The 10993-nt window shown below is 55.0% G+C and overlaps 1 protein-coding gene across 2 annotated transcripts; it reads right to left on the bottom strand.

The window, feature by feature from the left end:
• Window positions 1-816: 816 nt before the first annotated feature.
• DLX2 (distal-less homeobox 2) lies at window positions 817-2821 on the bottom strand. 2 transcript variants are annotated; one of them, XM_049812471.1, is made up of 3 exons: window positions 2428-2821; window positions 2008-2192; window positions 817-1749 (listed from the first exon to the last, which is right to left on the bottom strand). In XM_049812471.1, the coding sequence occupies exons 1-3, from the start codon at window positions 2750-2752 to the stop codon at window positions 1456-1458; spliced, it is 804 nt and encodes a 267-aa protein (XP_049668428.1). In that variant the 5' UTR covers window positions 2753-2821; the 3' UTR covers window positions 817-1455. The 2 variants fall into 2 exon arrangements, with proteins under 2 accessions (XP_049668428.1, XP_049668421.1); XM_049812464.1 differs by having other exon boundaries at window positions 821-1749; window positions 2008-2195.
• Window positions 2822-10993: the final 8172 nt, after the last annotated feature.

The raw sequence follows: 10993 nt of genomic DNA, 5'->3' as shown, positions 1-10993 counted from the left end.
ATCCTGGAGAGGTCCAGCCCACGAGGGGATACATGCCGGAGAAGTGCAACTTGGGGGGGGGCGCAGCCTGGAAGGGGGGTTCAGCCCGGAGGGGTCCAGCCCTCGCGGGGGACATCCCAGAGGGCTTCAGCTATGAGGGGTGCCCTCGAAGGGCCACAGAGGGGTTCGGGGGCACCCACCGAGGCAAGGCTCCCAGGCAGGCTACCGGCCTGGGCGCCACCGACGGGGGGGGGTGTGAAGGGGGTGTGTGAAATTTCTCCGGGGCGGGGCTGCGCCCGGGGACCAGCTGCAGGCGTACTCCGGTCCCCGGACACGGCCCTGCCCCAAACCCCTCTGGCCCGTCTGGGAGACGGCAGGAGCCAGTCCCGGGCGAAATGTCGCTGGCGCCAGCAGGCGGGGGGTGGGGTGGGAGAGGGGGGGGACAGCTCTGGGCTGCTGCAGGCAGCGCTGAGTGATTCATGGCCTCGCCGAGAAGACTGGCAGGGACGAGATTTTATTGTAGACAGGAGGGGGGGGGGGGGGGGAAGGGGGGAGGTTGCAGTCTTGCGGCAACAGTTGCAATGGGGAGGGGGTGGAGAGGACGCAGCTCTCCCCCCCAGCGAGCGCCGGGGTCCGGATCGACACCCCCAACCTCCCCCATCCCCAAAGAAACGGCGCGAGCACCATGGAAACAATAATTTATTTAAATAATCTCTGCTTATTGTAAAAGAAACATTAAAGAGTGTTTAAGTTTTCCATAATAAATAACCAAAAATACCCTTTTTTTTTTTTTTTCCACGACTCTAGACATCAAACGGCGCAGGGGCAGGACCAGTGGCTGGGTTGCCGGCGTGGGGGGGAGGAGGGGAGGGCTCGGCGCCCGCCCCGGGAAGGCCCCGTCGGGGCACGAAACCCGCCCGGAGGCACCGCGCGGGCGGGAGCTCCCCCCGCCGCGGGGAGCAGAGCCGCGCCGGTACCACCGCCTGCGACCGGCCCCCCCTCGTCGGACGGTTTCGTTCACGGCTGAAAAGGGTAACTTAGACACGGGAGGCTCTTGTTTTAAACCTACATATAAAAATTATCCTTTTTTTTTAACATTTTATTTTTTTAATCCCCAGCATCAAAGTGAGGTCATCCGCAAAGGCACCTATCAACTTTAAAAAAATAAAAAATAAAGTTAACCAAAGTTCTGCACCGGTGGTTTGATGAAAAAGCCGGGGAGGAGGAAGGGGGACGGAGGGAGTGGAAGTGAGTACTTGCACCGCAGCGCGGTTATTTTGGCGGCGGGAGGGCGGGCCCAGCGGGGCCGATCACACAGAGGGTCCGCCGCCGGCGCCGGGACGGGACGGGACGGGGCGCGGAGCGGTTCCTCTCCGCCGGGACGGCCGGAGCCAGGCTTCACCAAAACACCAGTGCTGCACCTCGGTGCCCCGCGGCCGCCGGGCGCGGCCCCGCGGGCTCAAGTCTCTGCGGCATCTAGAAGATGCCGCCGCCGCCGCCGCCGTGGTGGTGCGGGGGCTGCGCCGGCTGCGGAAGGGGGGCGGCTGCCGGCGGGTACCACGAGTAGCTACCGAGGAAGGCGGCGGCGGGGCTGGGGCTGGCGGTCCCGGCGCCGCCCGCCGTGCGCGGGTGCGGAGCGAAGTCCCAGGCGGGGGGCGAGGCGGGGGGCGGAGGCGAGGCGCTGCGGCGGGGGGGCGGCTCCGCCGGGATCTCGCCGCTCTTCCACATCTTCTTGAACTTGGAGCGACGGTTCTGAAACCAGATCTTCACCTGGGGGGAGAGGGGCGTCAGGCGGCCGCAGCCTCCGCGGGGCCGCCTCGGCGCCCGGGCCGCCCGCGGCGGGGCAGGGACAAGCAGCTTGCGCAGCCCGAGCGGTGCCGGCGCGGCCGCTTCCCCCGCGCTCTCGCCCCGGGGCCGTCGAGGCGCCGCGGGCCGGCCCCCCTCCCACCCCCGCACCCGACCCCGCGGAGGGAGAGCGGCCCCGGCGGGGCGGGACGTGCCCGGGGTGCCGCGGCGGGAGAGCCCTACCTGTGTCTGGGTGAGGCCGAGGGAGGCCGCCAGCTCCGCTCTCTCGGGCAGGGCGAGGTACTGGGTTTTCTGGAAGCGCCGCTGCAGAGCCGCCAGCTGGAAGCTGGAGTAGATGGTCCGGGGCTTCCGCACTTTCTTCGGCTTCCCGTTCACGATCCTGATCTCCGGCTCGCAATCCTCCTTCTCTGCTACGGCAGAAACGGCGGTGCCAGTGAGGAGAGGAGCCCCCCGCCGCCCCGGGCCCTGCCCGTAAGGCGGCAGCGCCGCCCGCCCCGTCGGGGCGGCCCGCCGGGGACGAGCGCCTTCCCGGCCCACCCCGCGTCCCGAGTCCCCACGGCCTCCTCGCCTGGCGTGGAGGTGCCGCCCGGCTCCCCGCCGGCTTCCCCGAGCCGCCCCCCCCCCCGGGGGGCTCGGACGTACCGGAGTCGTTGTTCGCCGGAGAGGCCCTGCTGCCGTAGGGCCCGTAGGAGCCGTAGGCGCCCGCGTAGCCCAGGTCGTAGCCGGCCTTGGCGGAGTAGGGGGCGGTGCCGCCACCCCCGTAGGGGTAGGAGCCGACCGGGGCGTAGGGCGGCCCGCCCGCCGCCCCGTGCTGCTGGTTGGTGTAATAGCTGCTGTCGGTGGCCGTGGAGACGGGCAGCGTGGGGGACTCCTGCGGCTTGTGCAGGCCGCCGTGCTGGTGGTAGCTGCCGGCGGAGATCTGGCTGGCGTGCATGTCCGGCACCAGGCTCTCCAGCACCCCGGTCATCCCGCGCCCCAGCCCGCCGGGGCACGGGCCGCCGCCGCCCCGCGGCCGTCCCCACCGGGGAGAGGCGGTCAGGGCCACGCCACCATGCTCGCCGCGCTGCGCTGCGCTCCGCGCCCGCGGGGCCGGGCCGGGCCGGGGCGGGCAGCCGCGCTCCCGCCGCCGCCAGCGGGACGGGCTCTGCGGCGCCGCGCGCCGCCGGGACGGCATTTAACACCGGTCACATGGCGCGGCGCACGTCACCTAGCAACAGCCAATGGGGCGCCCGGCCGCGCCGTATCCCCGCGGCTTCGCGGGGCGCGGGCACGAGAGGCCGCGGGGTCGCGCCCCGCGCGGGGCCACGGACTGCCCCGGGACCGGGACCGGGACCGGGACCGGTACTGGTTCCGCTACCGGGACCTTCCCCGGCCCCGTCGCACGGCTCATTCCGCCGCCCCTCTCCGCCGGCGCGGTCCGACGGGGCGGTCCGACCCCCGCCGGCGAGCGCTCGGGGCTGCGGCTCGACCCGGCCCGGCCGCTCCTGCCGCGCTGTGCCCGGTGTGCGCCCTCGCCCGGCCGGCGACCGCAGGGAAAGGCTCGCGGCGTCCGGCCCCCCCCCCCCCCCCCCCCCCGAGAGCGACATCCCCGCGCGGGCGCCGCCGGGGGAGGGGGCCGCGGTCGGGGGTCTTTCCCGGGTGTCCCGTCCGCGGGCGATCGGCCACGTGGGGGGAGCTCTGCCCCCCGCCGCCCTCCGTGCCAGCGCGGCAGCGCCTTCCAGCGAAACCTCCGCGACGTTACACGCGGAGGGACGACGCTCCGTCTGGTACACGCGCACGTGCATTTTACGCAGCCGGTGCCGACGGCGCCCACGGGACGTCCCCGCCACGCGGCAGCCGGTAACGGCGCGTTGTTGCGGCCCCGGCACGACGGCGGGAGCGGCGGTGCCGGGCACCGCCGAGCGGCCGCCCATCTCCCTGCCCCGTCCCTGCCGGCTTGCGGCTGCACCGAGGACGACGCCGGCCGTCGGGGGCGGGTGTCGGGCGGGCGCGGCGGCGCTGCCCTCGGCCGCCCTTTGCCGGGGGAAGCGCCGCGGGGCAGCTGCGACCGGCGTGGCGGCCGTGGGCTGCAGGGCCGGGCGGGCGGGTGCCGTCGCCAGCCGGAATGGTGTCTCCCGAGGACGTGGCTTCTGAACCGATCTTTATATTTTATTTGTCTCGCTCGGCCGTCTCGCCGCGGAGCGGAGCCGCTTGTCAGGAAACGCTTGTCTTTCGCAGGGGTGGCCGCGTCCCTGCGCCGGGGGGGCGGGGGGGGGGCATCTCACGGGTGTTCAGCGTGGGCCCTCGCGGGGAGGGCAGGGAGGGAGGCGGCACTGGTGCGAGGGTGGCTGCGAATGGGACAAAAAGGGGGATAAAAAGGGAAAAATAAAAGAGAGACCGGCCGCCGTGGCGTTATTTGCAAGGGGCGGGGCGGGTGGGGGTGCGGGCGCCCGCGGCGCGCCCCCAGGAGCCCCGCGCGTGCCGACAGCGCGCCCCCGCGGGCCCCCGCGCCTGCCCCGCCTCGGGAGCAGCGGCGCGTGCCCGCTCAGGAGCCCTCCTCGCGCTCGCCCCCGCCTAGCGGGGGGGTTGGGGGGGGCGCGTCCGTTCCCTCACGGCGCAGGTGCCGGTGCCGGGCGGCTCCGCCGGGCGTCCCGCCCCCGCCGCGGGGCGGCCTCGCCCCGGCCGCGGCCCCGCTGCGGTCGCTTTGAAGCGGGGCGCGGCTGGAGCCTGTCCGTCTGTGCCCGGCGGGGCGGCGGCGCTGCGGCGGGCGCCGGGCGAAGGTGAGCGGGGCCGGGGCGGGGCCCCGCGACGTCGGCGGTGGCAGGTGGCCCCGGGAGAGGGACCGCGGGAGGCGGCGTGCTCGGCCGGGCCGGCGTTAAGGCCGGGGTACGGTCTGCGAGAGAAGCGACGTGCCGAGAACACGGGGTGACACCGCCGGTCCCTGGGGCTCGGCCCTGCCAGGGCGAGCGGAGCCCGCGGGGACCCGGGGAGGGGCCGGGAAAGAACGGCGGCGGTTACGGAGGGGGCACGGCGCCTGTACCAGTGGGCTCGCGTGCTGCTGCCTCTCTCAAGCACAGTTAGTATTTGATGCAAAAGAAAGCCGGTTTGTAAAACCCGCAGTCTGAGTTCACTGCTGTCGCAGGTTACGTCCTCGTACGGCTGTCTCTGTCCTTTGCTGCATGGGGCCCAGCAGCCCGGAACAGCCCCTGACTGGCACGGGAGAGAAGGGGAGAGACAGAGAGCTTTTAGTGATGATCAGCAGAGAGCTTTTAGTGATGATCAGTAGAGATTAGGGCTATTAGCTACTTTTCATTAGTTGCATTTTGAAGCATGCGAGATACTTCTAAAAAAAATTGCAAAGGAGAAAGGACACGTCACTTTATGTTGTCTCATTCTGAGGACTTAATAACGCAAAGGACTTTTCTTGGAAATCTGTCTTGCTATGTGGCAAAACTTCTTTTTTCTTTTTAATTAAAATAAATATTTTAGTGCTATACAGCTCCCTGGATGGTGATTTACACAAAAAGTGAAGGGCATGGTTTTGTTTACTTCAGCTTGTATGAATAGTCTTTTTCATGCAAGTTGTTCCTCATAAGTTAGTGCAGGATTCACAGATCTGGGTGAATTGTCATGTGGTAGCTGCTCCGGAGTCGATGGCTTTGTTCCTGCAATTTGTTTTGCCTGTGTGGAGGCACAGACTCCACTGGAATGACCACTGCAGAGTTATTTATGCACATATTCACATGGCTGATCTTGTAGATCTGATTTTATTGTTTCTCATTTACTTGAATTTTGCTTGTGAGTAAAGTGGGTGTTTAACCAACTTGTATAAATAAAGGCATGGCTCTCCGGGCCATGAAGGTGAACAGGTTAGGATGCAGGGAGGGAAGACATCAGGCAACCTGAAGGAAGGAGGAAGGGTTGTAATAGGTAAGAGACAACTTGACTACCATGAATGTTTTAAAACACACTCCTCTGAATCAGTCTTGCTATTAGAGAGGAGTTAAAAACAAAATGGCATTAGGCTGGCCCATGTTTATGTTTTTTTGTGTTCTCATGTCGAGTTAATAATTTTAGTTCTACTTTTTTTGTCTCTGCTTTGGGAATTGTGAATATTGTCTGGATGGGTAATTAGAAAGGACCCAGGAAGACTGGGGCATGAGGTAGAACTCAGAGGAGCGAAGGAGTGTTTTGTGTACCTGCTATCACTGCTTGGCAGTCTTGCTTGGTTTTGGTGTAATAGATCATGGTTTTATTATTTATGTCCTGTGAGAAGGAATGTTTGGGTGCTGCAAAATATATATCTGATGGGCATTAGTCATTCAGTTGCACATGTGAGAAAGGTGCTTGCCTTCTCGTTGCACAGCAGTTCAGTGTTCAAAAGTTTTGGTCATGAGGTTTATGTAAATGTACAGCACTTACTGCCAGGGGCTGCAAAACAATTGAGCTGGCTTTGTTGTTGTTGACTTTTTTTTGTTTTAGAAGCATCCTTATGCTGCTAAGACTGTGGACATATTTTGTTTATCAAGTATACTAAACACAGTGTGTACAAACACAAGAAATGACCATCAGTCTTCAAAATTATTATCTCTCCAGCTGATCAGTTTGTATTCATTAATTTTTTATATATATATTTTTTTTTAACAGGCCAGTTGTATGTGACTCATAGAAATGGCTACAGTAACTCCTGCCTGGTGTGTTTTATTTTTTATTAACTATTATTTCTATGAATCTTTTCCTAAAACAGACTTCATCTGAGAAAAAATATGAAAGCACTTAAAGGCTGGTGTCCTCAGTCTTTATAGTCTGGTATAGATTTAACCTAGAGATCAACAGAGCAAATTGTTCCATGATGTTTTATCTCAAGTTTGACTTGAGGAGAACCACACTCAGGATTAAGAAAGGGATTACTTTTTACTCAGCTGTAGTTGTTAATATTACTTTATCCGTTATGGTCCACATCTGCCTGAACTATTTCACTTATTTCAGTGGGAATGTGGTGAATCTTGGAAAATGGGCCTGTTACTTCTGATAATACTGCAAAAAAGTAATCGGACAGTAGTCTCTACTGCAGTGACATGTTAACAAGTATGGGTTTCTTTTCATGTCTGTGGGAAATGCTTTCCAGTGGATTTACGGTGATACAATGCACGGTATAGTCCTGAGCGTTTGCCTTCATAATAGGAGGGTCATTTAAATGATGTGCCACATGAAGCTATGAGGAGGGTTTATGCTTGCATTGTACCTATGAGATCTCTGGTATTACACTCTGGTGTACTGGTAACAGTTAAATCTTCCTTTTCCAAGGGATTAAGCATATCAGCTTTTAGGAGATTCTATGAGTCTTTTCAACATCCATCCGGAAGCTTGCTACCTGCTGTGCTTAGTTTCAGAATCCAGCATTATCGTTTTCCTCTCTAAAAACTGTTTATTGTCTCATCCATCTGTGCATCAGATTACTTCATTCCAAAAATCGCAAAACTCCTCTGGGAAGAATATGCCCTCTTGCGTGGCTCCCCGAGGTTTCCTTTCTTAGCCCCTTGTGAACAGCTTATACAAGTGTGATGGGAGACATGGGCTCTGTAAAATCCTTTCAGAGTTGTTTATTAAGCTGTCTTGGCCTCAGATTATCTTTCTCAGTGAAGATTCACTGGCAGCTCAGCACCTTTCTTCAGTAGAAACCTTTGCAGACTGGAGCACAAACAGGGACTTCTAATAGTGGATTAGTCTGGTGTTATTTAGCACAAGTGTTTCTCATTTGTTTCCTTGTACTATATTGAGGAAGTGCATGGCCTGATGCATGGGGTGAGTGTCTAATACCAGCACGTTCTTGGGTCTCATTATTGCTACAGATGTGGGGGGGAAGGAAGGTCTGTGTGCAGAATGGGAAGGTAGTAGAGCAGCAATCGTCCGTGTGTGGCACAAGGGTGTTGGCAATAAAGCAGAGCACGCCTAAGCAGTCCCTCTTACGTCCTTTATGGCTGTGAAATCCCACCCAGTGCTTAATTAGGGCCCTTCAGGCTGTTCTGACCAGCTCTTGTGTTTCTAGATTTATTTTTTTTCCTTTACCAGCTGTATCATAAGTAACAACACTGACAAAAGCTATATGCTTTTTTCTATAGAAGGGGATTGGCAGGACAGCTAGAAAGTAATCTTTTTGATAGTGTTATATGGGAATGTTAACCAGCCACAGGCTGGGCAACCGTGGCTGCAGGTACATGTATACTCTGAGCCCACTTTTTAGTGGATTTGAGCAAACTCAGATTCAGCCCACAGGTAAATCTTTGTTGAAAGAATTTTGTGTGTGAATATTTAGATGGAAAAAATCTTTAGTAAGAGCATGCATGAAAAATACTTTCAAGATGAATCATGCCATAATTTCTAATATTGCTGGAGATGACAAGTGTGAGAGAAGCTGAGAGGCGTATTTTGTGGGAGCAGATTTAGGCTGAGTTGATCATTTGTGTCATTGTGAACTCCCATTTTTGTACAGGTAATGGAGAACAGATTTTTTTGCCTTGATTGTAACATCTGTACAACCTTTGCCTGTGCAGTCTAAGCGCAGTTTAAGCAAACTGTTCAACACACAGAATAACTTAGACTGCTTTGGATTTAGTTTAAGTGTGATTATTTTAAGGGTTGAATTTAGTGGGCAATGGTATTTGGAGCTGAGAAATTTGTAGGGCCAGTGAACTGCCTGAGGCGAGGAGTGGAGTTTCTGTAGCATGTTGCTTTAGCTGACACCTACTCTGATTGGCAAATAAAAAGGTCTGTTCCTGCTGGAAAACATGAATGTCTTGCTTGGAAGGATGGGATGTTTTGCTTTAAAGAAGATATGCTCAAGAACAGACCTCCTAGGTGGATTATACAGCTGCAACACACTTGGGGCAAGTCTTAGGTGGCTGCATTTCCATCTGGAATGCCACACTAAATGGACTCAAATTGTGGGCCATGCAAACTGCAGAGCCACTTCATTGGAACACTTGGACATCTGCTCTGAGATTTGGCACTGATTATCACCAGCCTTCATAGGCAGCTTAAGTAGAGACAGTGAATTGCTTGAAGATGTAAATTTAAAAGACAATCTTTCCTGTAGTGAGAAAACATGCACATACAAAACATAGAAAATAATTGTCATCGGAGTTAATTTGCTTTTTGTTTTTAAAAGCTGTAAAGTCAACATGATTAGAAGTGAGTTGAGATTATCTTGACTTGTGAAGCCACAGCTGTCCCATGAACTGGCTGGGGGACCTTTTCCTTGAGCTGTATAGCTGAAGTCCATCATGTTAAGTATGAAAACAAAGGGAGTTTTGCGCAGTGGGTTGTCTGTGAGGAGCTCTTAACCTCATAGTCTGCACACATATCTATCCTGAAGTTGTTCCTCCCTTGGATGAAAGGGGATGAAAAGAACTGTGTTCAGATTCACAAGAGTAACTGGCCTTTTGTTTTCTTGTGGTTGCTTAGCTTACAATATTGGCAGGTGCTTTACACACGTATTTCATTTGATAGTATTTTTCCTGTTGGCAGAATGCCTGGATCTGAGAATTGCATGCCTTTTATGAAGACTGCTATAAATCTAAATAAGTTAAATTAGAATGTCGCTTTTGACTTGTATGCATGGCTGTCAGGGGTTAGTGTTGCCACCTAGACCAGCTCAAGCTCCTTAAATGTTCAGGGTTTTTTTGACTTGGAAACTATATAACCCAGAAGAGAAGAAACTAAAAACTGAGGTAGAGCACAACAACTGCTGAGAAGGGATTACATTAAGTGCTAGGTGGGAAGTTTGCTAAGCAAATTCTGTTGTCTTCAGGCCTTCTTACATTATTAAGTGACTTTGCATCTAATTTGCAAAAGTGGTTGAACAAATGGATTAAAAATAATAATGGGAACATTCCCATGTAAAGAATCTAAGTGGCCACAGGATGTCCCCACTGTTCCATGCTGGTGCATCCCGATAGGCCATTTATCCTGTAGCACAAAGCTTGACACATGTCTTAAGTGTGATACTTTTATACGTTGGAGGTTTAGCATTCATTTTCATATTCCTAGTGCTTGACAGGGCAACCAGTTAACGTCTGGTCTAATGGAGGAAGAAGGGGAATGCTTTGCTTTGCTTGGCTTGCTTGCTTGAGGTCTGAGTTCTCTTTTTAACTTCCAAAGACTGGGAACGGACAAGACTTGATTTTTTTGAAGTAATGGTTATTCATTCTGTGTGAATGCAATTTGGTCATTCAAATTAGAATGAGAATTTATTCAGAAAGGTAATTTTCTGCCCACTTCTAAAAGCCTGGTACAGCTGGTTTGCATGTCAACTAAGAAAGTGAAAGGGTGTGCTTATGTAAGGGCTTGTCTGAACAAAGGTGGTGGCATCGAATAAACTAAGGTGTGAAAGTAAAAGTAATGGTTTTAGGCTGTTAGGGTAACCTACTGTGGAAGAGGTTTAATTTAAACAGAAGGGAGGTATTCTGCAAAATAAATGAATCCATGCAGGAAGTTGGTGCAGAGAGTAGCTATGATGATAAAACGTACACCCTGGCTTCTGAATAACACGTGTCCCAAAACTCTATGTACCATATGTGACGGACCATCCTGTGGCTGATGTTGCACAACGATATATACAGGGAAAAGTATAGAGCATAATGAGCTCTATGTTAGGGCTGGGACTTCATATGAAAATAGACTCCCCAGTCCGAGACCGTGCTGTGACATGTAGGCTATGGCAGTGATATTTTCCTTAGGAATTCTTTATAGCTACAGCAACTATATCCAGTTGCTTTGGTTTTTCAGCCCCTCTGAAAATCACAATCAGTGTTTGGAAGTCAGATAGTATTTGAGATGAGGAACAATAACATCTTGGGTAGCCTGTTGTGCCTGGAAAGCCATGCAGTGAGGCTTTGTATGCTGGGTACAGACAGACATATGTCTACATTCATACTTTTTTTACATGCATGTGGCCATTCAGCCTTCTGGGAAAGCCTGAAGAGGAAACTCTTCTTCCCCGAGCAACTCATTGCTTTTGGTTGTTCCTTCTGCAGTACAGGAGCTGTGAATTATGTTTTTGTATCAGTGGCACACTTGCCTTTTCTTAATGAATTGAATGCTGCAATACCGGCAACATTCGGCAGTCTTGTTTATCTGGTAGCTTCCAGGCTTGGCTTGTCCATCCTATTTGAAATAGCTCTGTAGATCAGACTTGTCTAAATAACTATAGTAATTATGCTGCAGAACA

This window comes from Accipiter gentilis, chromosome 1, assembly GCF_929443795.1.
Source record: "Accipiter gentilis chromosome 1, bAccGen1.1, whole genome shotgun sequence".
NCBI classification, from domain to species: Eukaryota; Metazoa; Chordata; class Aves; order Accipitriformes; family Accipitridae; genus Astur; species Astur gentilis.
This window is presented reverse-complemented; position numbering and strand designations above follow the sequence as displayed.